The sequence below is a fragment of the Mya arenaria genome, chromosome 8, assembly GCF_026914265.1.
Source record: "Mya arenaria isolate MELC-2E11 chromosome 8, ASM2691426v1".
NCBI lineage: Eukaryota > Metazoa > Mollusca > Bivalvia > Myida > Myidae > Mya > Mya arenaria.
The window spans coordinates 62304987-62332521 of record NC_069129.1 but is presented as its reverse complement, the minus strand read 5'-3'; the positions used below and the strand labels follow the sequence as shown (position 1 = coordinate 62332521).

At 35.8% G+C, this 27535-nt stretch overlaps 1 protein-coding gene across 2 annotated transcripts; it reads right to left on the bottom strand.

Annotated features, from left to right (window-relative positions):
- Nucleotides 1-900: 900 nt before the first annotated feature.
- Nucleotides 901-27449, bottom strand: LOC128244809 (dihydroorotate dehydrogenase (quinone), mitochondrial-like). 2 transcript variants are annotated; one of them, XM_052962891.1, is made up of 10 exons: nt 27319-27449; nt 24882-25094; nt 24319-24518; nt 22003-22076; nt 21184-21285; nt 20512-20702; nt 14714-14833; nt 10841-10994; nt 6142-6301; nt 901-3201 (listed from the first exon to the last, which is right to left on the bottom strand). In XM_052962891.1, exons 1-10 carry the CDS (start codon nt 27346-27348, stop codon nt 3144-3146), a joined length of 1302 nt encoding a protein of 433 aa, XP_052818851.1. In that variant the 5' UTR covers nt 27349-27449; the 3' UTR covers nt 901-3143. The 2 variants fall into 2 exon arrangements, with proteins under 2 accessions (XP_052818851.1, XP_052818852.1); XM_052962892.1 differs by lacking the exon at nt 21184-21285.
- Nucleotides 27450-27535: the final 86 nt, after the last annotated feature.

The window sequence follows — 27535 nt, the reverse complement described above, 5'->3', positions numbered from 1 at the left end:
AAGAGGTGGTTCGTAAATTGAACGTGTACATATACGCCTATGGTCATGAATTTGGGGTGGAATGCAAATTGAACGGGTACATGTACGCCTATGGTCATGAATGGAGGGTGGTGCACAAACTGAACGGGTACGTGTACACCTTAGGCCATGAATAGAGAGGTGGTTCGCAAAAATTGGACGGGTACGTGTACGCCTACGGTCATGAATAGAGAGGTGGTACGCAACTTGAACAGCAACATCTACACCTATGGTCATGAACGGAGAGGTTGTAGTTAACTTGAACGGGTACATGTACACCTATGGTCATGAATATAGAGGTGGAATGCAACTTGAACGGGCACATGTACACCTATGGTCATGAACATAGAGGTGGAATGCAACTTGAACGGGTACATGTACACCTATGGTCATGAATATAGAGGTGGAATGCAACTTGAACGGGTACATGTACACCTATGGTCATGAATTGAGGTGGAAGGCAGCTCGAAAGGGTAGGTTTACAGCTTTTGTTATAAATAGAGAGATGGTACCACAGGTTGAACGGGTACGTGTGCCCCTATGGTCAAAAACAGAGAGGAGGTACGAAAACTGAATGGAACGTGTAAACGCATGGTCATAAATAGAGAGGTGGTATGCCACTTGAACGGGAACGTGAATAAGCTGAGTATCTGTGATTATTCAACTTTTAAGAGTTAATTGGCAAAGGTCTTTAAAGTGAAACTTTTACACATACATGTAGCTACACAGTATTTCACAACCCTTCTCATATGTTAAAGAATTATTCAAGCAATTTTCTTCGTAGTTGTTTACATCGCATTTTAAGTCATTTTACCAACAATTACGTCAAGCACACTCATTCACTCTTGAGTATACACTAATAGTAGTGAACACAAAGCATACACGGTTGTAATACTTTATTTTATTTCATTACATGTATAAACAGCACCAGATGAACATTGTAAATGGGTACAAATAAACAAAATAAAGTGTTGTCAAATTTCGTTAATATCAAACATGTCCATAATTATTATTACATTGAATGAATATATTGAAATTTATCAACATCGCAACAGAAGTTATCAACATTCAAATGTTAATGTGTATGTTTTCAGGTTAAGAAATCATACATACTATCGAGCAAAGGTATCTCTTTTGTCGACTCTTTTGGCTTTCAGACAGAAGGTTATAAGCTGTCAATAGGCCTGATGCTTCCTGGCTTCCTTTATTTGTTAATATAAAGAATTATAATGACCAATTCAAGAGTGTGGCTTAAATCTTCTCAAAAGTAATTGACATCTTCAACATCATGAGTCATGAGTCATGATATGTTGCTTGCTTATGGCTTGTCTGTCACTCGTTAATTGTCTGTTTGTCATTGGCCTCTGATACATGTGCCATCAAAGAAGATCAGAGTAATGGTTGTGCCCCCCCCCGTAGCTTTATTATTAAAGGCCTAGTTTAAAGACTGTTTGGCATGACAGGGGCCAATTTCCTGTGTTATCCTTTATTGGCTCAGGGCCATTTAGGGTCCATTTAATATAATAAAACCTCCCAAACTGCACAGCAGGATACTCAGATCGGAGATCTGATAAGAGGGATCAAGGCAAGTAGATTAAGATCAATACCCAGAGGTTGTGTATTGTACACAGATTGGGGGGGAGGGGGGGGGGGTCACTTATAGAAGGCTTAAACCTTTGAGAAGCAAGTATCCATAACAACTCAATAACTTATTTAGTTATTACTGATATCAACGGGGATCAAAAAAATATTAATTAAGAAGTAATGTCCCTTATTTAAACTAATAAGATGCAATTACAAGCTCTTTTTGTTTCCAGAGAAATAAACACGTGGTATGAAAGATATCTGGCTATTAAAACAAAACCAGCCCGATATTGACATCTGTACATTAACACTCCTATTGCATGTGGTTACATAAATTAACTCATTTTTTAATTACATTCATAACCAGAGGAACGCAATACCTCTAATAGTACAAAAACGAAGGTCCTAATTGGTCAAATTACGTTTTATTCGGGTAATATGAACGCAATGTTGATGACACAAGTGGCGTCATTGAAGCAAAGGCTGTTCAAACAGCCGAAATTATGCTACGTTCAATTGTCTGGTAAAACAGATCTGCCTTCCTCTGTCTATGAAAACATTAAGTCAATCAAAGTTTATCATAAACTGACCAAATATTTTCATACACCTTACCACAATACTAAATAATAATTCAATCCATAAATGTTTGTCAAAACTTCTGCGTGCATCCATCTTACCAAAGAACATACATGTATTGTAAGATTGAGCATTTATTCTTGGTTGTATTGTACACAGAGAGAGTGGCTGAAAAGGTTACACAAAGTTTATTTGAATATTAAACTCGAGTCTAACACATGCCTAGCATTTGTCTTACAATATCTTTTATGTGTGCACGACAGTAAGATGGCCCCCGTGCCTGTTTTTGATATCCACAGACCATTTTGCATGCTTGTACTTGACCAGTAAATAGGGTGCAGCATATTGCTATAAGCTTATGCACCAGTCAATAGTTACCACGGCCCCCCAGGTCAGAGGGTATACCGGAGATAGCCGGGTAAATGGGCAGTGTTTTTACCTTCCAGGTGGCCCCGCAGTGCCGAGTGAATACGTTTTTTTTGTCTTCGCGCCCAAATAGCCTGGACTGGGCCTTACCTATGGTCCCTGGGGTGCGGGGGCATTTGGCGGGGATTTAACCAGCAGTTGGTCCCCGTAGGCCAGGGATTCTACCCGGGGTTGGCTGGACCGATAGTCAAAGTCCCGGCTATACCCCGCACCTGGGGGAGCAGTGGTTACAATTGACTGGTGCATTATTAACTTAATAAAACATTGAATAATGAACATCTGACACTGGAGATAAGTGTTTTCATCCGTATTTAGACAACAAAACAAATTCATTTGATACTACATATACATTGACAAAGCCAGTTACTAAAATTTTGTATTTATATCAACAGTTCATTCCATATACACCAAAAATTTCTTCCATTATTTGACAGCTGTCCAGCATAGTATTACCAATACTAATGTTTATGTGGAGAATGCAAGCCCCGTTCACTGCGCGATAAGCCCAAAGCGTCAGCATCATGCAATGGGCAACTGTGTCAGACGTCCTTAAGCCCAGCCCCTACTGCCTGAGACACACTGGTGAAGCCATCCTTCCTGAAACATACATAATGACAACCATAAGACAGTTATACTCCTTCACCCACATTGGCGAATTCATCATGGGTGGACCTACAACCTGTTATGTTTTACACACTTGCATAAAAATGGCAAAACTAGAAAAATAGTTGAGGGCAAATTGAGGCCCTAAGACTCGTTTGCTTGTGCACACTATGAAGATTGGCTTAGCTGCTTCATTGACAATGGTCTAGGAATGTCTGTCAAGAAAATCGGAATTCGGAACAAACAGAATTAATTCAGTTTTACTGAGTGTATTCTTAAATGAATTTAATCATAAGTGAATTGTTGTGTCATATTGCAAATCACATTAACATTAGTTAAACTAAGTTCATGCCACAGTATATTGCAGGAAAAACATGCACATATCTTAGGCTATTTTTAATCAAATCTTGTTGAATTTTTAACCAGCACAACATAGATGGGATTTTTTTACACAAAAATGGAGTAAATCATGCACGTTTTAATGAGGGGAATAGGACCGAAGATCAGACCCAGAATCTTTACAAAGATGACCCTGTGGTCAATTTTATCTATTGAGAAACAACAGTCAATATAAGGAGCAATTAACCCACTAATAACCATAATTGCCACAATGTAGTGACGTCTGTCTTCAAAACTTGTTGATCAATACAAAGAGATATATATGGAATAACACATATGAATCATTCTGAAGGTTTTAATACATCAGCTTCCCATAATTATCCATAGTGTCAATGAACGGGCAATATCATTACCACTTTCCATGCGTATCTGATACTAAATATTCATATCATTTGTAATCCATTAAATACATAGATGAAAAACAAATTGGAAATGGCCAATTATGCTTTCTACTGCAAAAAAATATAATGTAGAGAAACACTAACTACTGTCTAAAGAAGAATTACAAGCAAACGTCAATATAATGGTAGTTTGCAACTGAACCTAATGACAATTTTTTTACATGCAGTGCTTTGACATAAGCCAGGATATTTTTTACATTGAAATACAGTGTATAACTAAATGAATTTTGAAAATATCTTAATGAAAAGCAAGTCACCTTTTAGAGCCCACAGGCCTGTTTTATTAAAATTTAGTTGTCAAGGGAAACTATCTTAGTGCATGTACATGTATAATGTTCTTGTCAATTAGCTATATACATGTATATGTATTTGTAAGAACCGTAAGAACTGGCCTCAAGTAAGTATTTAAGTTGAAAACAGAGATAATGAAAGAAATCAACTTGTTGCCATTTCTGATGTTTCTATACAATGAAGATTTGTGAAGGTATGACTGAGAGCCTTTAATGAATTGAGATCCTGAAATTCCACTGTTCTTTTTGCATGGATCATTCAAGTCATAGTGCCATTAAACTGACCATTTATCTTAATGCATGGATCATTCAAGTCATAGTGCCATTAAACTGACCATTTATCTTAATGCATGGATCATTCAAGCCGTAGTGCCATTAAACTGACCATTTATCTTAATGCATGGATCATTCAAATCTTAGTGCCATTAAACTGACCATTTGTCTTTTTCCTGAATCATTAAAGTCTCAGGGCAATGATTAACTTGACTAGTTATCTATTTGCCAGAATCATTCAGCGCCATTAAATAAACAAGTTATCTTTTTGCTAGAATCATTCAAGCCTAGTGCCATTAAACTAACTAGTTATCTTTTTGCCAGAATCTTTCATATGTTAGTGCCATTTAACTGACCAGATATATTTTTACCAGAATCATTTAAGTCATAGTGCCATTAAACTGACCAGTTATCTTTTTACCAGACTCATTCAAGTCTTAATGCCATTAAACTGACCAGTTATCTTTTTTCAGAATAATTCAAGTTTTAATGTCATTGCCATTTGACTGACCAGTTATCTTTTTGCCAGAATCATTCAAGTCGTTGTGCCATGAAACTGACCAGTTTTCCTTTTGCCAGCATCAAGTCGTAGTGCCATGAAACTGACCTTTTGGCCAAATCATAAGTCTTAGTGACATTAAACTGACCAGTTATCTTTTGCCAGAATTATTAAAGTCTAAGAGCAATTATGATTCAACTGTCCAGTTATCTTTTAACCAGAATCATGATTTAACTGTCCAGTTATCTTTTTGTCAGAAGCATTCAAGTCTTGGTGCCATTAAACTGAGAAGTTATCTTTTTGCCAGAATAATTCAAATCTAAGTGCCATTAAACTGACCAGTTATCTTTTTGCCTGAATCATTCAAGTCTCAGAGCAACTGTGATTAAACTGACCAGTTATCTATTTGCCAGAATCATTCATAACTTAGTGCCATTAAACTGACCAGTTATCTTTTTACCAGAATCATTCAAGAATTCGTGCCATTTTGATTTAAGTGACCACTTATCTTTTTACTAGAATCATTAAAGTCTTAATGTCATTATGATTAAACTGACCAGTTATCTTTTTACCAGAATCATTCAAGTCTTTGTGCCATAATGATTAAACTGGCCACTTATAACCTAGTATTTTTTTTGGCTTCTGCACTTGACCATTTTGTTTCATACATTCAGATTGAAATCAGCATCAGGCCTAAATTCCTCCAAACATGTCAATTCCCTTATAAACAGGTTTAGAATAAGCTCACTTTTATTTTGTTTCTGTACAATTTGTGTAATATTTCTGAAACAATTATCTTGATGATGATCACTCTTTTTTATATTGTAGTTTAAGTAAGCAGTTTGGCTAAAGGAAATAAGTTACATAAGCTTTTTTCACTGACTTATATCAGAGGGTTTGAAAAAATTAGGGCCTCTTGGACTTAGCAATTACATTATGGCAATCTGATTTGGGTTTGACTGTCTAATCAGATTTTTAGATTTCAGACAGGAAAGTATTTGCCCACGTAGATTGTTTGTGTAACTGGCCCATGCTCTAAGGCAACTGTATGATAATGGTGTTTCTCACTTACTCGAGCAGTTCAGCCAGCTCACGTTTGATGGTCTTTACGACAGGTGGCCCCTGGTACACGAGGGCTGAGTACAGCTGCACCAGACTCGCGCCCGCACGGATCTTCTCATACGCGTCCTGGCCACTCGCCACACCACCCACACCTATGATAGGCACCGCCCCTGAAAATATAAACAATGTTGTATTACTACTAGTATGAATGATGACAGCAAACAAGAGCTGTCACAGAGACAATTCTCAACTTTTCCACTATTTTTAAGTTTAATGATTGCAAAGATTCGGTGAAACATGCAAGGATCACTGAAATTATTATGCATTATATGCAAAACCTTAACCAGTCAAAGCATAAAGGGGCAAAATTTGGTATGCAAGATAGAGTTATCATACCTGATTGAATGAAATTCAATACATAAAGTAGTTGCAGAATTATTGTTTAAAATGTGCTTACATGCAAATCCTTAACCAGAATTTCTATGTTGAATAATAAAGGGGAAAAATATATATTAAACAAGAGCTGTCACAGTATGTGACGAATGCCCCCGAATGTGACATTGACCTATGAACAGGTCAGTACAAGAAAAGTTAAAGATCAAACAAATACATATGGCAAATTATTTTAAATTGCCTCTGAACATAAAAAATACCACCCATACTTGACAACCTACATTCTTATGTCCTTATATTCAGCATTCCATTGTGAATAAACACTAAGTGTATCTTTCACCTTAGAGGTAGGGACACGGGTCTTGCACATGACACGTTGCCTTGGTATGTCGTACACATGTGGCAAATTATTTTAAATTCTGTCCATACAAGGGAAAGTAACAGCCCGGACACGACAACCTATACTCTATGTCCTTATATGCAGCATTCCATTGTGAATAAACAGCTATTTGTGACCTTGACCTAAGAGGTAGGGACACGGGTCTTGCACGCGACACCTCGTCTTGGTATGTCGAACACATGTGGCAAGTTATTTTATAATCTGTCCATACAAGGGAAAGTTACAGCCTGGACACAACAACCTATACTCTATGTCCTTATATGCAGCATTCCATTGTGAATAAACACTAAGTGTGACCTTGACCTAAGAGGTAGGGACACGGGTCTTGCACGCGACACGTCGTCTTGGTATGCCGAACACATGTGGCAAGTTATTTTAAAATCTGTCCATACAAGGGAAAGTTACAGCCCGGACACGAGTTATTGAGCCGGACACACTGACGGACGGACGGACGTTCCCACATATCGACCTTTGTTAGGTACTTTACCATTACTCCCATTATAAAAATATACCCACTAAAGCCCTACTAACCCTCGGGGGCATAATGAAAAATATACTTATCTCACTTGATTAGTTAACAAGAGGGCCATGATGGCCCTAAAACGCTCACCTAAGCAAAGGGCCACAACTCTGTGATAAAGAATTAATAAAAATGTTGCAATTTAAACATATCTTTTCTGTTGACGATGCCTTTTTTTATGTTTGTAAAGGGTCATGTAATGAAGCTACCTGTGAAGTTTCATTGAATTTGGCTTGGTAGTTTCAGAGGGTTTTTTTTAAACAAAACAGTAAGTCGGCAATTTTATTGTTGTTGTTGTTGTAGATTAATTTCAATGCCTTGTTGTATTTTTGTAGAGGGTCATGCAATGAAGCTTCCTATTAAGTTTCAGTGAATTTGGCCTGGTAATTTCAGAGATGTTTTTTTAAAGCAAAACAGGAAGTTGGCCATTTTGTTGTTGTTGTTGTTGATCAATCGTGACCCCTTGTTGCGTTTTTGTAGAGGATCACCCAAGGAAGCTTCCTGTAAAGTTTCATTGAATTGGGAGTGGTAGTTTCAGAGGAGATGTTTTTTAAAGCAAAACAGGAAGTCAGCCATTTTGTTGTTGTTGCTGTTGTTATTGATCAATCGTGACCCCTTGTTGTATTTTTGTAGAGGGTCACCCAAGGAAGCTTCCTGTAAAGTTTCATTTAATTTGGCCAAGTAGTTTCAGAGGAGATGTTTTTCAAGCAATTGTTGACTGACAGACAGACAGACGACAGACAAAGACCGATCACAATAGCTCACCTTGAGCACTTCGTGCTCGGGTGAGCTAAAAAGTTTGGAAGGTTGGGAGCCCTTTATAAAGTTTAAATGCAAAACATGATGTATTTGCTGAGATATTGACTTAAGTGTGGTCACATCCAAGACCTAAACAAGAGTTTCTAAGTCAAATTATAAAGGGCCATAATTAATACTAATGCAAAATAGAGTTATCTAACTTAGCTAGTCAAGTCGTACGAATGGTGAGTACCATTGCACTAAGTCTCAATGCAATACATTAAGTATTTGCTGATATTTTAACCGATGTGTGCTTACATGAAAAACCTTTGAATTTTAAATTGAATAATAAAGGCCCATAATTTGCTGTTTTTTCGAAAAAGTGTTATCCTACTGCATTACCTTAATTAAGTAGGTTGGATAGATTGGAACACATATCTTAAGTTTATATACAATACATAATGTATTTGCTGAAATGATGACTTGAAGGTGCTTTCATGCAAAACCTTGGTTTGACACCAACGCTAGGATAAGTAACCTTAGCCTACGTTTGACACTGACACTAGGGTGAGTAGTATAGCTCTCCTTATTCCTCGAATAGTAAAACCATAAAGATGTCAATACAAGAATGATCTATCTTCCAAAGTGGAATGTGGTTACAATCCTCATCAAAAAAATTATAAAGCAAAAAGCTCTGCAAAGTTTAAGTTTGTATTTTATAAAGTCATTATGAATATGAAATTTGTAAACAGTTTGATGACAAATATAATATATTTTATTAATAAAAGAGCATTAACTCTCATGGTACTGATCCAAGCTAGGCCCAACCTATGTGTGAACCATCACACTATTGTTATACACACTTTATAAAAGTTTTATTTCTGCTCATGAGTTACATAGAAATTTCTGTCTATGAATTATGTAGAATTAATTGTCTGCACTATGGTTATTCTTCATATAATGCACCAGTCATTTGTAACCACGGCCCCCCAGGTCCGGGAAATAGCAGGGACTTTGACTTTCGGTCCAGCCAAGCCCGGGCAAAATCTCCGCTCTGCGGAGACGATCTGCTTGTAAAACCCCCGCCAAATGCCCCCAATGCACCCAAGGGACCCTAGATAATGCCAATTTCCCACTATATTTTGGCGTGAAGACAAAACCACCGTAGTCACCCAGCACTGTGGGGCAACCTGGAAGGTAAAAACACGGCCCATTTCCCCGGCTATCCCCGGTATACCCCCGGACCTGGGGGGGCCATGGTTACAATTGACTGGTGCATAAGACTCACTAATTTCTGTCTAATTACATTAAAAAAACGGATCTGTACAGATAATATGGACAGAAAGATAATGGACAGACATAATACCTAAAATCCAAACCCTCAGCAGGGAATTATAAATTATAAAAGATCAAAATTATTTTTTTATTGGCCATTTTGGACTAAATCAAGAGAAAATCACAATTTCTCCCACTATCATAAATTTTGAAATAAAATAAGTGTGGAATAAAAAGATGTGTCACCAAAGGTTTATTGTAAACAGTACGTCAACCATCTGTAAGTTGATACAGAAATCTTTTCACTGCTTGCCATATCACATTTCATACATCAAGATAATGATGTTCTATATATAAAAGCACACAGCATGCTATAATCTAATGGCTGTTCACCAGCTAACACCTGAGACAGATGAAAGGATCGATCTCAACAGTCAAACAATACAGAATCATGAAACAACTCTTTTATTGTAGCAATCATTTGATGGAGTTCGAGTTTTATAAAAAAATATCCATTGCCATGGTTTTAAATGCTAGTCAACAGTTCCACTATTTTCAAATACCATTTTTTTTATTAAAAACTGTTCTTTAATATTTAGTATGGTCATTCTATTGTACAAAAAAGTGGATTTTAAACAAAATGAAAGCAAGACAAAACCATGAATGCCCGCCTGTTTTAATCAGTAGATTAATTTGGCCTGTTTAGCAAATATTTAAGTCAGAGGTATGCATACATGACATATCTCCGGTGTGGGGAAAAATCCCCCAGAATTTTAATCATTCCCCAAGTCTCCCGGCCTGGGATAAAAATCCCCCGGAATTTATATAAAAAAAAAATGCCAAAAGGAAACTTTTACAAGAAATGATTAATTTCTTAGTTATAATGATCAAAGGCAAACACATATTACAATTTGGGAAAAAATATACTTGTAATTTCTATTCCATACTCTTTTTGTCTTTAAGTCATTATTGCTGATAATAAGCATTAAACTGACTTTGGAGGAAGGTAAAAGCCATTTAAATAGTCTCGAAAATGCATTTTTCCTATGACATGGTTTTTTTCTTCAAGTGCATTACAGTCTGACATGATCATAAGAATATGATGATTTATAAAATACCTCTCTATTTTCAAAAAGGTAATGGTTTTTATAGCAATAAATATTTTTTTCAATTTGCGTCTTAAATTATTTTGATATTTCACCAACTTAGACCTGCTGAAAAAATCCCCCTGAACACTACCAAAATCACCCTGAACACTACCAAAATCACCCTGAATGTTCAGCCTTTCTGAACAAATCCCCTGGAATGGTCTCCAGAAATATGGCATATATGGATATGTGACTTGAAAAGATAAGACAACTGTTACAATGACTATCACCTTACCATTAGTAAGCCTGTACATGTCTACTATGGTCTGTGTAGCAAGTGTTTTCAGTGGCTCCCCGCTCAGGCCTCCACTCTCACTCTTATGTTTGCTCTGCAAGCTGTCAGGCCGGGATACGGTTGTGTTACTAACTATCAGGCCATCCACACGACCCTATTAAAATGGAGCAAGAGGCTTTTATGTCAAAACTTGTAAAACTAGTTATTTTAAAAAACTGGTAAATGGTATTGTTCCCAATCAGATCAAAGAATGTGTCCTCCACCCCTAAAAAAAACAAAAAAACAACAACAACAATTTCTAATGATGCCATTTCAGTTCATCAAGAGTTCAAGAGGTCGTTGTCGAGGAATTAAGTCAAATGCAAATTCAAAATAGGCTTATGACTGCAGTTTACAAAATGCATTTTCCCAATTGGACCGGTACTTTAGGTATTCCCTTAGTAGTGAAAAATCACTGACTAACAACTTAACTTTGTTCTGCTGATTGGTTACTGCCTTGTTTTTGGTTTAGTCAGAGTTCCGAAAGTTACACACCCTGATATGCACACCGGACTGGAACAGTACTTGCTGATCAAATTGTTTAAGATAATGTATTCTCCCACCTCAGATAAGTAGATCCAAAAATTTAACCATGCTAGAAATTCTAATCTTGCCCACGGGCAAAGATAAAACGCCCGTATGGAACTCGTTTTTAACGGTTATTACATTGTAATTACCTCCCTTGTTGAAGACTGTCGTCTGTAGCATCATAGAAACCTTGTCTTGTTGCAACATTTAGAATGTTAATTAATTATTTCTCGCTTCAAATGTCACCATAAAAAAGTTTTCATGCACCTTTCAAGAAATAATGCTACACTCTAATCAGAACTAATTAAAGACCGATTTGACTATTAACATAACCTAAATCAATGCGCGCGTATCCATAAAAACCACGAATTATCACATCTATATCCATACGCATTTATTTTCACTATGCACAAAAGAGTTCCAGCATAAAATACACTTTTACTAAATTTTGTTTAACTGAGGTGGGAGAAAAAGCATCTACCATAGCCGCTCGTGTAAGATAGGTTCATCCCAAACCTCGCGCAGGGTGTTTTGCGGAAACCTCGTTTCCGCAAAACACCCATCCCAAGCCTCGCGCAGGGTGTTTTGCGGAAACCTCGTTTCCGCAAAACACCCTACGCTTGGGTTGGGATGAACCTATCTTACACTCACAGCCATGGAAGATACTTATATAATGTCCTGTGTTGGATAGTGTTGGATAGTGTTAAATAGTGTTGGATAGTGTTGAATAGTGTTGGATAGTTTTAGACATATTAGATAGTGTTGAATAGTGTTCCAAATTAAAAATGTGCATGCAAAGTAATAGAGAATGTACAAATTCAAACAGCCTCCTTAATGAGCTCTTGAATATTTCATTTCATTTACATTTGATAGCGATCAAGCATAATGCACCTTAAATTGCATTAAAACAGCTCGACCTAGTTACTTAAAATATGAGAAAATAACTTGCATTCTCAAGATGAACTATATATCTTGTATTCTATGTTATTAGGTCACACTGTTCTGCTTGTATCCCATATCTACACTATCTTTTACAAGTATTAGACTCTTGCAGTAGCCCCAGTAAAAATGTCAGTGGAATACCAGTGGAATACCACTGTATTCCAGTGGTTTACATAAATACACTGGTATTCCAATGAAATACCACATAATACCAGTGGAATACAAACGCATTTCAGTGGTAAACATAACAACACTGGTATTCCACTGGTAACCAATAATCAGTTATCATGTTCTTTAATTAAGATACTGAATATTGCTTCTTTACCAGATTGTTATGGTGGCAAGTGAGATGAAAACATTTTGAGTTAAAGAATAAAAAGTGCTGTCACAGAGACAGCGCACTCGACTATTCCGCCGCTTTTCAGTGTAAGGATTGAAAAGTTTTGGCGAAACATGAATGGATCACTGTAAAATTAGATTAGAATGATGCTTGCAAAGATTTGTTTAAAATTCAAAAACATTCAGCCTTTAATGAAATACAGACTTGATGGAAATAGCATGCAATACATTAAGAAGGTTGAATGGTTTGGAGCCTGTGTATAAAGTTTCAATGTAATACATGATGTATTCGCTGAGGTATTGACATAAAAGTGGTTACATGCAAAACCTTATCTAGAATTTCTATGTCGAATAAAAAAGGGCCATTATTTGAATTTAATGAAAACTAGAGTTATCTTACTTGGTTATTTAAGTAGATTGGATGGTTGAGTACCATTGTATAAAGTCTCAATGGAATACATCAAGTAGTTGCTGAGATATTAACCTATATGTGCTTACATGCAAAACCTTAACCAGAATTTCTAAGTCAAATAATTAAGGCCCATAATTTGCATTATATTCAAAAAAGAGTTATCTAACTTCATTAGTTTAGTAGGTTAGATAGTTGGGATTATATATAAAAAGTTACAATGCAATACATGATATATTTGCTGAGATATTGACTTAAATGTGGTTACATACAAAACCTTAACCAGAATTTCTAAGTCAAATTATAAAGGGCAATTATTTTGCATTAAATGCAAACTAGAGTGATCTAACTTGATTAACTAGGTAGGTTGTATGGAAGGGTACAGTGTATCAAGTCTCAATGCCATACATCAAATAGTTGCTGAGATATAAACCTATGTGTGCTTATATGCAAAACCTTAACCAGAATTTCTAAGTCAAATAATAAAGGGCAATTATTTGCATTAAATGCAAACTAGAGTTAATATGCAAGATAGAGTTATCTTACTTGATTAATTAAGAAGATTGAATGGTTGGGAGCCAGTGTATAAAGTTTCAATACATGATTTATTCGCTGAGGTATTGACATAAAAGTGGTTACATGCAAAACCTTAACCAGAATTTCTATGTCGAATAAAAAAGGGCCATTATTTGAATTTAATGCAATCTAGAGGCCCATTATTTGCATTATATTCAAATAATTGTTATCTAACTTAATTAATTTAATCTAAATAGTAGGTTAGATAGTTGGGAATACATATCCAAAGTTTCGATGCAATAAATGATGTATTTACTGAGATAATGACTTAAGGGTGCTTAAATGCAAAACCTTAACCAAGGTGTGACGACAATGCCGATGCCGACCCTAGGGTGAGGAGTATAGCTCTCCTTATTCTTCGAATAGTCGAGCTAAAAATGAAGTGATACGGTATCTTATATTTCTGGCTAGATTTTAGCGGTATCAATGCCAAATATTTATAAATCATCTGATGTTTCAGCCTGTAAAGCTCTTTTACATTCTACATAACATTCTGATATGTCCTAAGTTTATCTTAATGAAATTTAAACCAAAACACTTTTTTTCAATGCTGAAACATGAATAGACATCATTTTACTTGATACTGAAAACTTGAAGGCTTTGACTTCAAGTTAAGATGTCTTGAAAACATACATTGTCTGATAGAACCAATACACTATAGTGCTATGTTTTGTTGCTAGAAAAGTATCACAACTATGAATAATTAATGAGGCAGTTTCATTGGTTGTGCAAGAAAATCTGACACTAACATATGAACGGAAACACATAATAATGCTTTCCCATAAAAGTATTCTGGCAAGAGCTCAAATTGAACTCAGTTCGCCTGATAACTTCACAGTTTAAACCTGTCACTAAGACCACTCGCCTGCGGAGGCAACTGATAGTATAGGTTATTGAGTTGTATTCGATTGTAACCTGCAATTTCACTGGAAGAAGAATTGTCTCCCCTGCCTTATGCATTAACAAGATTCAATTTTCCCAAAGCATTTATAAAGTTTAACAGAAAAAGGTACTGTGGTTGCTGACAATGGAAAACTTACAGGTGTTTGAAGGACAACAGCTGCTATATCAGTTTTATCTTGTTCTGTCAGGTCGGGGGCTATCTTCACCAACAATGGCGGCTTTCTCTCGGAGTTGCTGCTATTTCTTTCCTCTGATACCTGCAGTATAAGATCACCAAGAATGGTATTCATAAAACATATTAAGTCATTTCTTAACTTAGATCAATGAATTGAATTCTTAGTTGTCAAATTAGAAGATATTGATGAGAGTTGCTTTTTACGTGATAGTAGGAATTTTGATTATAGTTAACAAAGCGAATGTCTTTTTGACATTGTCGACATATAATATCATTTTACATTATACCAAAAAAAAGAGTTAAAAAATCAATAAAAACAAGCATCATAATTTATTATGACCAGTAAGATACATAAATTAGGGAAATGACCATGAGTTAGGAAATGCTTTGAGATATTTTATGAATACCAGTCCCCATTGATAATTAACATCTGAAAGGACCAAACAAGAGAAGAACAAGAATTGGTCAATGCTCATCTGTTTTATTTCAGTCAATCCAAGGGCAACAACAGAGTAAATAGATTGGCCGGTGCAGAAATACAACCTTTCTATTTGTTTTATGTTAAAATATAAAAGTTTTATAGACATTTCATGTTTTGTTATACACCAAAAAAAAAGACACTTCAAAGTATAAACTGAACAAGCACTATCATAGAAATGTGACAAATGCCCCGGAAAGGCCTTGTTGGGCAGATAATCATTAGTATTGGGGCTTATATGGACAAATAGCCATTAGTTTTGGGACTTATATGGACAGAAAGCCATTAGTATTGGAGCTTATATGGACAGATAGCCATTAGTTTTTGGACTTATGTGGACAGAAAGCCATTAGTATTGGGGCTTATGTGGACAGAAAGCCATTAGTTTTGGAGCTTATATGGACAGATAGCCATTAGTATTGGAGCTTATATGGACAGATAGCCAATAGTATTGGGGCTTATATGGACAGACAGCCATTAGCATTGGGGCTTATATGGACAGACGGCCATTAGTATTGGGGCTTATATGGACAGACAGCCATTAGTATTGGGGCTTATATGGACAGACAGCCATTAGCATTGGGGCTTATATGGCCAGATAGCCATTAGCAGGGGGGCTTATATGGACAGACAGCCATTAGCAGTGGGGCTTATATGGACAGATAGCCATTAGCAGTGGGGCTTATATGGACAGACAGCCATTAGCAGAGGGGCTTATATGGACAGACAGCCATTAGCAGTGGGGCCTATATGGACAGACAGCCATTAGCAGTGGGGCTTATATGGACTGACAGCCATTAGTATTGGGGCTTATATGGACAGACAGCCATTAGCAGTGGGGCTTATATGGACAGATAGCCATTAGCAGTGGGGCTTATATGGACAGACAGCCATTAGCAGTGGGGCTTTTATGGACAGACAGCCATTAGCAGTGGGGCTTATATGGACAGACAGCCATTAGCAGTGGGGCTTATATGGACAGACAGCCATTAGTATTGGGGCTTATATGGACAGACAGTCATTAGTATCAAACATATTCCCCTACCATCTTGTGAAGTTTGTGAAGTTTGGACATATTGTTCGCTAAAATTTTAAAAAGCAAAGCATGAACATGAAGATGAAGAAGTCACAGCAAGATCGAGTGGATGTCAATTGTTGTCTGTTGTTCTTTTAAATGAGATATTTGCATTTTTGAACATGTATGTACATGTATGTGAACATTTGACATAACTTCAATAAATATTTTTGCCAGGATTCAAGCTTTTAATGTAAACCTAGAATAGAAAAATGGTGTGAATATAATAACCTTTTACGGTATGTTACAGAGAATGAAGAAACAAAACACCTAGCCCTGGAAACTTTTAAAAATAATGCTGTTGGTAAATGGTTTGATCATGTTTCCCTACTAAATCCTAGTATCCATTTTTCACTGTCAGATATGAATTTTGTGATGATCATATTATGTTCACTGTAAAACAGCAAACCTTTCTACAAAAAATATTTCACTTTGGTGGTGGTGGGGGGGGATTGGCCCTCATATATCGGCACTGTTAATGTATAATGTATGTACAAAGATTCATGCGAGTTCAATAGCTTTAATAGCATGTAAGTAATGGCCTACTGTAAAAACATTTGCATAACTTCAAAGGCACAAAAAACTAAGCTTACAGAGCAGAAACTTGCACCACAGCTAAGGGTATACTTGTTTGATTCAAAGAACAGAAGAAAACAAACGATTAAATGTGTGTGTTAGTATCAGTGAGAAATTAGAAATCTCAGTTGAAAAAAGATTTAGTAAATAATTCTGTACAATATGCAAATATATAGAAAAGAATTTCAACTATGTTTCTTTCCATTTATACAACAAATGAAGAATATACCTCACACCATTTATTTCTAATTTCTATGAGCTGAAACTTTATATTGAAAGAATAGATCAAACACCAGATCCAATATCTTTCTAATGAAATTCTATTTCTGTCAGAATATGTTCTTCCAAGAATAGTCAGTCTATTTTAAAGGCCAGGATTCTAGATATCATAATTTGAAAAGGTTTTATAAAAGTACTTTTGGTATCAATATTTTATCTTTTAATGAATAAATAATAACTTATAATTGTTTTTATTTTTATTTCAGTTCAATTTGAAATTCATCTAATTCATTTCAATAATTATCATTAACTCATCCACTGTTTCTACTTATGCTATGTTATGAATGATGACCTAAACACCACCATGACGGCTATGAATGATGACCTTGACAACACCATGAAGGCTATGAATGATGACCTTGACAACACCATGAAGGCTTTGAATGATGACCTTGACACCAACATGAAGGTTATGAATGATGATCTTGACACCACCATGAAGGCTATGAATGATGACTTTGACACTACCATGAAGGCTATGAATGATGACCTTAACACCACCATGAAGGATATGAATGATGACCTTGACACAACCATGAAGGATATGAATGATGACCTTGACACAACCATGAAGGCTATGAATGATGACCTTGACACCACCATGAAAGCTATGGATGATGACCTTGACACCACCATGAAGGCTATGAATGATGTCCTTGAAAACACTATGAAGACTATGAATGACAACCTTGACACAACCATGAAGGCTTGTAATAATGACCTTTGACACCATCTTGCAGGCTTTGACAATAACATGATTAAAAACAAGAGTTGTCACAGTATGTGACAAATGCCCCCGAATGTGACATTGACCTAGGAACAAGGTCAGTACATGAAAAGTTGATCTTGTCTTCACGTGTCAAATACATATGGCATGTTATTTTAAATTGCCTCTGAACATAAAAAATACCACCTGTATTTGACAACCTACACTCTTATGTCCTTATATGCAGCACTCCATTGTGAATAAACACTAAGTGTATCTTTTACCTTAGAGGTAGGGACATGGGTCTTGCACGCGACACGTCGTCTTGGTATGTCGAACGCATTATGGCAAGTTATTTTAAAATCTGTCCATACAAGGGAAAGTTACAGCCCGGACACGACAACCTATGCTCTATGTCCTTATATGCAGCCATTATTGTGAATAAACACTTAAGTGTGACCTTGACCTTAGAGGTAGGGACATGGGTCTTGCACGCGACACGTCGTCTTGGTATGTTGAACACATGTGGCAAGTTATTTTAAAATCTGTCCAGACAAATGAAAGTAACAGCCCGGACACGACAACCTATACTTTGTGTCTTTATATACAGCACTCCATTGTGAATAAACACTAAGTGTGACCTTGACCTTAGAGGTAGGGACACGGGTCTTGCACGCGACACCTCGTCTTGGTATGTGGAACACATGTGCCAAGTTATTTTAAAATCTGTCCATAAAAGGGAAATTTATAGCCTGGACACGAGTTATTGAGCCGGACACAAGGACGGACGGACGGACGGACGGACAGACGTTCCCACATATCGACCTTTGTTAGGTACTTTACCATTACTCCCATTATAAAAATATACCCACTAAAGCCCTACTAACCCTAACTAACCCTACCTTACAAGGGCTACCCAACAAATTTGATCTTCTATAAGTAATGAAGGAATTAGGTTTTTAATATGCTCACCTTCGGGGTCATAATAACAACAAGAAATGATCTAAAAGTGGATGTTTACTCTAGCTCTCTGCATCTAAATAATGACCAATTGTATAAAACTGTTGAATTTTATCAGTGTGCCAAAACACTTCAATTGGTTTGCCAAAATTCATCCAATAATAGCTTCTATCCAATCATACAAACTAGACAGTACAGTAGATGACCTGTGGACAACTTTGAATGGTGAAGATCGTAAAACACAGTTGAATGACATTATGTGCCAATGAAGGGTCATTCTGTAGGAACCTGGTCAAATAGCCCCCAAGTCAAATAGCCCCCATTTTGGTCAAATAGCCCCCACACTTTTGGTCAAATAGCCCCCACATAGAAAAAAATGGTCAAGAAATCCCCAATTTGGTCAAAATGCCCCCATTTTGGTCAAATAACCCCCACTCCTTTTTTATTTGAAATTATATTTTAAGGTCAGTTGTTATATTTTTAAGCACTTCATTTTGTAAAAATAAAGGTTTAAAAATGTTTTGGAATAAAATAAGTATGCATACATACATATAAAAAATAAAAAGTGGGGGCGTTTTTTGGGGGCTATTTGACCAATTTTAAAATGTGAGTGGGGGCTATTTGACCAAAATGGGGGCTATTTGACTTGGGGGCTATTTGACTAGGAAGCCTTCTGTAGCCTCATTCTGAGATTGATCTTTTCTAAAATAAAATAACTATGTAAAAATCAAACCAACTCGGGAACAATATAGTAAAAAAATGAAATGAAAACACATCCTAAAACGCTATACTATAGTTACATTTCTAAGCATTTCTAACATTGAAAACAGTTTATAGCAGATAACAAGCACATGTCATTCATATCATCACAGCGATTTGAGCAGTATTGCACAGCTTTATAACAGCCAAGACCACACATTTGTGTGAAGACTGATTCCTTAAACCCCAATTGGCATGGTCATTTAAATAAATGCATAACTGATTTTTGTTTTATGACACTTGTTCTAATAGCCAATTAGTGTAAGGGGGTGTGTAAGCTTATTTATACTCGCACTCCGGCCTTCCACATCCAGTGAGTGCTCTGATAAGATTGTTAGTCATTGGAAGACAATTAGAATTTTTCTAGTGCTGCGGCAGGGAATTGAACCTGCGATCCCTGGGTTGACAGTCAGGTGTGTTACCACTAGACCATAGATCCATTATTATAGTAAAATTACATGTACTGATTGTATAGTCCCAGACAATATGTCTCTAATTGACATATGGCACGCATATAGTGTAATGTCGTCAAATTCACACCTCATGCATTATTGTGAAATGTTGTAAACACACAATAAACAAACATTATACACAACAGCTCAGTTGTAGGCAAAAGGTTTATTATTTCAGTGATTCAACAAAAAACAATCAATATTTGAATTTCGATTTTAACATTCGAATACCAAACATTTGATTGATTATTCATTTGCATCCATTATAATAGACCTCTGTTTAAACAAAGCTGAGTGGCAGTCATTTCTAACCTGCATTGTGGCCACTTAATACAGTTTTGACAGTAGTTTGTTTCCAATTTCACTGCTATTGGTAGGTCTTCATTTTTTCTTTAGGAAAAGAAACGTCATTTTCACAACTAAGCCACCAGGGGAGAAAACTCCTGTTCCCTCTCACACATACAGAGTTACCTACCTTGGCTATGAGTTCTTCCAGCTGTTGTCTCCCCTGTAGGCTCCGGAGGCCTGGTGTGTTGGGGCTGGAGACATTCACCACCAGGTAGTCTGCCAGGGGAGCAAACTCTCTCACGCCTTCCACATAGTCTCCCACGAGGCTGTCAGAGGTCTTGTTCTTTCCCAGGTTTACCCCGACAACACCACCACAACCTGGTGTGATACAGAGGAGGGTTGCAATACACCGCATGAAAGCCTGATTAAGCATTAACTTGTGATGCATATATATATATTATAAGTCTCAACTAAAGTCAAGACAATACCATATTTTATCCAGTCAAGCATATCCTTTTTTACCTTATAGATCTGCCATAAAAAATGGTTTAAGGAAATAAACATTATCACATTTTCAGCTGACCTCCTGTCTATTAGAAAAATGTAAATTTATTTTTTTCAAACATTTTTTTGCAAAAACTTGTACCGGGTAACTCAAATTCAGAATGATGTTTACAGACACCTAAAAAAGATACAGATGAGCTTTAAGAAGGATGTTGACAGGCCCAAAATATCACAATTGAGCAACATAATAATCCTGTTGATGTCTTTTAGAGGCACAAAACAGCCCATGAAACCACAATTCACAGATGAAGATGTATATTAAAGCATGTGAATCTTCATTAGCCTTTTACCTTACTTTGACAGTGGAGCGGAGGTGTGTCCGGACCCCAAGTTTCTGTCCACATATTTATATTTAACATATTGCGCTCTTCAGATATGTACGGATAGTAGATCTCATCTAGTAAATAATCAAACAGATAATTCACTATCAGTTGAAAGAGGAACACCTGAAGGGTATGCAAACGCTTGTCTGTATTTCTATGTCACAGGCAATCCAGCCCTGCCCCATAGAAAGTTGGAAAAGATGTAGGAGCATTTTTTACAAAATATGTTTTTCACAATGAAGGTTTTTTTTACTTCAGTTTTTTAGTATAAACATTCAATTTTAAATGTCTTAGACCTACTTTATTAATTTTGATGAAACTAAGCGCTTTAAGATAGTTTAAAGTTGTTGAAAAATTATAACGATAGGGCAACTCAACAGTTAGATATTGGTTGAATCAAATGACAAGTAGTGCTGTGACCTCACAAGAAGTGGTTTTGAACATAGTAGCAATAAGTAAGATACCTTTTAAACTAGATGTAAAGGTAGGAATGCTAAAAAGCTTGCAGTTGGCATTGTTGCACATACATGTATGTATACTGTCACATGTACTGAGTTTTATGTTATTAATTTGAACAGATTTTGATTAAAATGCTGAAATTCTGCACAGCAAAGAAACTGTGACACTGTAGCTATGACAATACCTCCAAAATATATTTTTAAAAAATCTAGCACAAATTGATGAAATTTCAATAGATCTAAAAGTGTAAAAGGCTTTTCTCACACTTAAAGAGTTTATTAGTCCTGAAAAAATGGGGAAAAAGTATCATTTGATCATGTAACCTATTGTACCTTTCTTTTGATCTGCAGTTCTTGCTTGTAATCTTTCTTTGACAGCTTTGTGACCATCACTGTTGAAACCAAATCTGCAAAGTCATAAAAAAACCATTATTGATGTTTCCATAGCAACCTTTTAAAATTGAAATGAAATGACTGAAAGATACATAATTGTGGAATGTTTATTTATCAATCATGCTCCCATTCAGTAATATTGTAGTATCAATTTCATACTGGACTATTGTTTTGTGATCCTTTAAACAGGGTATCAGGTCTGTGCCATTAGTATATTGTTAACTGTTCTTCTTTCCATAGCTAAGTATCACTAAAATAACGTAATGTGAATTTTTATTTGCTGAAAATTATTTATTATGACATTAAATTAGATAAAGCAGATAAATATTCATAAAATAATGGTAATGTAGTCAATAAAAAACCTGAACATTGGTCAAATTCTTTAACTTTGGTATGAATATCAAATAAAGCAGATTGGTTGCCATGGGAACATGCAGAATAACTTTCTCACAAAGGTTTTTGTTGCTTCATAGTATTGTATTCTTGATCTGAACACTAAAGCTAGAAAAAACAAATGAATGACCATTGACATATTTGCTTGTTTCTCTCCAATAAACAGCTGTTTTTCAATTATATTGTAGCACACGCCATATAACAAATGTTGTCCAAAATAAACAATAACATAAGTTTTCATTTAATTGCGTTCAATATTAATGTGAATCTTCATTTTACCCAAAAATTCTTCAATTGATGGATTTTATTGATGAACACAAATGTGTTTTTATGAAAAACAATAGCATATGCAAAATAACAGTATAATTTTAAGACAAGAAATTGTCTCCATGGTTACCGTGGAATCAATTTCAATTACTGATAGCTTAATTAAAACTTTAACATATCAATATCACTGTCTGAAAGTTTGAATGCTGTAGAACAAGTATTATTTAAATTGTATTCTTTTTAAGTCAATGTGTGATATATTTAACATTCACTCAAAACAACTCAGCAGTGAGAACTGAACTACACTTAAAACATTGCAGCATGGTAAGGGTTAATAAAGAGCTTTTACTAAAACCTGGGCCACTATACTAACATAATGTACACTTTAAATCTCGCTTTTTATAATTATTATACTGTAATAGAACTTGTATGTATTTTTGTAACAAACATATCAAGTAATGTATAAACAAATAGAACAAGAGCGCCAACTGTCACAAAATATACCCTTCCTTAATTACGGACACCAACTTTGGTGTCTGTACGTTAAGCCAAATTTTAGAAAGTTATTGCCAATTCAAGGGCCATAACTCTGGAATGACAGAGGAAACATGGCTGGTTTTCAGACCAGACCAAGATATTCTGCCCATACACATTCTGTACAAAGGCTTCTAAAGTAATTGATCAGACAAGATTGATTATAGGTAATTTACCTATTTAAATAATGTCTACTTGTGTGTGACTGAAGCAATATGGCTGGTTAACAAACTTTTCCAAGATATTATGCCCATACACAATCTGATCAAATTCGTCGTGATTGGACAAAGGATTATTAAACTAATGATCAGACAAGTCGGATCTTAGATATCGTCTATAATTAAAGGGCAATAACTCTTGAGTGACTGGAGAGACATGGCTGGTTATCAATTTTGTCTGAAATATAATGCTTATACACATTCTGACTAAATTTGGTGATAATTGGGCATAGGTTTCTTAAGTAATTGATTGGAGAAGTTCGAGGTTATTTCTATAATGGAAGGGAAATAAATCTCAAGTGACTACAGCGCTATTGCTGGTTATCAATCTTAATTGAGATATTATGCCAATACACATTCTGCTACATCTGGTGATGATAGGACTAAAGGCTTCTGAAGTTATTGAGTGGACAACAGCCTGTACTACGCAGGTTAAACTATTAAAAATATTATGTCCAGCTTTTTTAAATGCTTTAATGTATTTATTGAAGTTGGGTATGTTTTACAAATATCATGTTCAAGATGTTATGGCATGTGTACAGCAGGTTATGTCACACGTGCAGCATGTTTTGGCAAGTATATTGAACAGGTGTATGGTATGGTGGTACATGTTTGGTGGTACAGCGGCCTTGATTTAAGTGTTAGCCTAGAGAAAGCATCTAATTTATAATTGGATTACCAGTACCGTATATAAAGGTCTGAAACTTAAAATATAAGTAATGTTTCACCAATCAGTCATGGATGTATAACTTTAAAAAATGCTGGGATGTAATTGAAAAACACTGCATTGTGTGTGCTGCATTAATAAAACCTCAGAGAACAAAAGAATCTGTGAGAGCAATACCTGTTAATGACTGCTTTATCTTCCACTAGCCTGAATAGTCTGGGTTTAGGGTTCCCAGGCTGGGGTTTGGGTGTGACACTGCCGACCTCAACAAACCCAAACCCTGATTCCAACATGGCATCAACCCCAACCCCGTCCTTGTCAAAACCAGCCGCTACGCCCACTGGGTTCGAGAACTCCCGGTCCCACACCTTGGTTTGCTGTGTAGGTAAAAAGTTACATGTACTCTATTAACTTTTAAATAAAATAAATGCTATATACCACTTAAACAAAGACATCTTTAGCTGACAAGAAACTGTTCCTAGTCAGTGACCATTTTCAGAACAGGTACTGCAGAAATATATGTTTTCAAACAATGTGAAAAGTTAAACAGTACACATGTTGCACAGGTATGTTATATCTTTAATAATATCATTGCTTGCATTCATATTAACACAACTTGATGTCCTACTACAAAATACGTAACAGTAAAATCTGCTTGAAATGATTTACCATAGGAATTAGTTGCTGGCAGAAATGATATGACTAGCAGGGATTATTTAATGTATACTTATAAACATTACCAAACTGGCAGGATCAGCGTAATTTTGTTTTGGAACAAGTTTGTGTTTGGCAATGAAGATGGCAAGATTGTGGGCACTTTCTGGGTCGAGGCAGCGCATCACACAGGGCATTATGTAGTCCCGGTAGAATCGCTCATTCCCATTGTAAACCTGGATTCCGACAAACGCCAGAGAGCCTCCACCGACTATCAAGGCCATCTCCTTCAGCTGTTTCTACAAATTGGATGTTATTGGTTATTTCAAATTTGTTAAAACATTTGTTTAACATTTTTAGGGTTTAATCGTTACTTTTACTAGTGATTCTGCTGATCTTTAGAACAAAGTCAACTGTCTAATAATAAAAATCTTCCTATGAGACAGCATGAAATGACTTCCTTCACTTATCATATATGCCATGTGTGCCATAAAGATGTAGTTTATTTCTTGCATTATACTGAAAGAAATAAAGTAGTTTGAAGCTGTTATTATCATTTGCAGTCTTAGGTGTCTTACTATGTTTTGTTTTGTTATTTTTCATGTTAAAATTGTTTGGCTATAAGATTTTGACATTGGCAATGAAAACATTCAAAGTCATAGCCACATTGGCTATGTTCTAAAAATTTAGATTCACACTGCTGGTATATTTTTGTAATACCCAAAGATTTAAGTCATACCAGTACAATGTACATGTAATAGGGTTTTAGCATTGTTTTAAAAGGGCAGGGTACTGCAGAAAATGGACAGGTGCTGTAGAAGAGGGACCAGGTTCTAAAGAATAGGCATATAGTATCCGGGATGAAATGAATTTAGATACTAGAATTATAAATTTGATAAAAACATGTAAGAAATGTGTTTAATTTAAGTAATCTTAGATTTCATCTGCCAGATATATTAAGTTTGCGCATATTAATAATAATATAGTGAGCTTTTAAGCACTAAGAATATTGGTTATATAGAGTAATCAATTCTAAGAATGCAGGAGGCTGCACAGTCATGCTGGTCTCAATGAGAACATAATGGTATTACCATAAAAGGACAGTTTGCAGCACCCATCTATTTAACTACATGGTAATTGAAGTTTGAGGAAATATATCTTGTAATCGTTATAACTGATTATTTTTCTACCAACAAGTATGACATATAACATGTATCATTGTATGTGATATCACCAGCTGGATGTTATGAAGTCTGTTGATATGATTTTAAAGTAAACCTGGGAGGAAAAGAGTGGGCGGTGTGGGGCTAGCCACAATAATGCGCGTATAGGGAACTTTTTTTTAACATTTGGATATTCATTTTGTTCCACAAGTCGACTGATTCATACCAATTTAAAATATATTCTTCAACTGTAACTCCACAATATTTAACACTTCATTGTTGAAAACACAAAAGTTACACATAAATTATTTTTAGCCAAATCCTTTCTCTTTAATATAACACTTTTAAAGTTTTTCATGAAACACAAATTCAGATTGATCTGTCAACAAAGCATCCCAAATTCTGAGCTAGCAGGTGCCCATTATCTTTCAACAATACTTCCCGCTGGGATCTGTCATTCTTGACTAGGAAAACAACGAGTGGGATATGGACGCGTAGACTCGCCAAAACAAAAATCGTCAAAGACTCTGAAGCGGCTGTTTATATGGACTAGTGTGGGGCTCGAACAAACGAGTGCCAGAATACTGTCACAGTGCCAACTGTGCTTACTGGGCAGCCTACCCACACACACTACACTCCTTCTCCATTAACCATTCAGGCAAATCAAATACATGTAAGTTGTGGATGCCAGATGTAGTTTTCACAGAATTTAGTCCACCTAAATGGCTGTCAACAAGTCTTTTGACGATTTTTTTACTATGGCAGACTCGTGACGTCCACCATCCCAGCAAAAAGTAGCGAACGGTCCATACGCAGAGAATCCTCGCGGCCACAATTTTGAAATTATCTCCGTGGAAATTCAAATTTCTACGAAAATATAATTGCCTACTACATGTGTATTAAACACATATTTATTTATGTCATTATGCCAAATATATTCAGATATCATAAAACACTTACATGTGTCGATTGTTAATCAAGTATCCTGATATCTGTAAATCAGGGACAAATCTGACAGGTTGTGTACATGTATAAAAGGGTATTCTCAACCCAGAATATATTTATGTGAAAATAATGACTCTAATGACAAATTCAATCCAGTTCAGATGATCACTGTCGGGTATATATTGAACAATTTTGTCATTATTATTCAACATCGATGCATAATATTATTATACATTCTTTCGCCCGGTGTTAAATGGTAGAGTTGTAGCGTTACAGGGATACATAAGAAATGTCAAAATAATAAAAAAAAAAGTATCCCTGATGATCATTATTGTAGCTACACCGAACTATGTGTCTTTTTGGCACCAGATAGAATGTGCGATGCAATACGATCAAAACGAGACTAAAGACCAACCATAAACGTTGTCTGGTTTCTTGCACCCATGTCTGTGGAATGTCAACACAGAAAACTGTATAGCGGTGACCTGTTATACAATGTGACAGATTCTACTTTCACTTTGCAAACGACCTTCACCTTGGATTTTTAAGGCTTCGAATATGAGAGTGAATAAATATTTTTTATGTATAACTTCATTCAAATCAATCGCACTAATTAAATGTTAAACATAAAT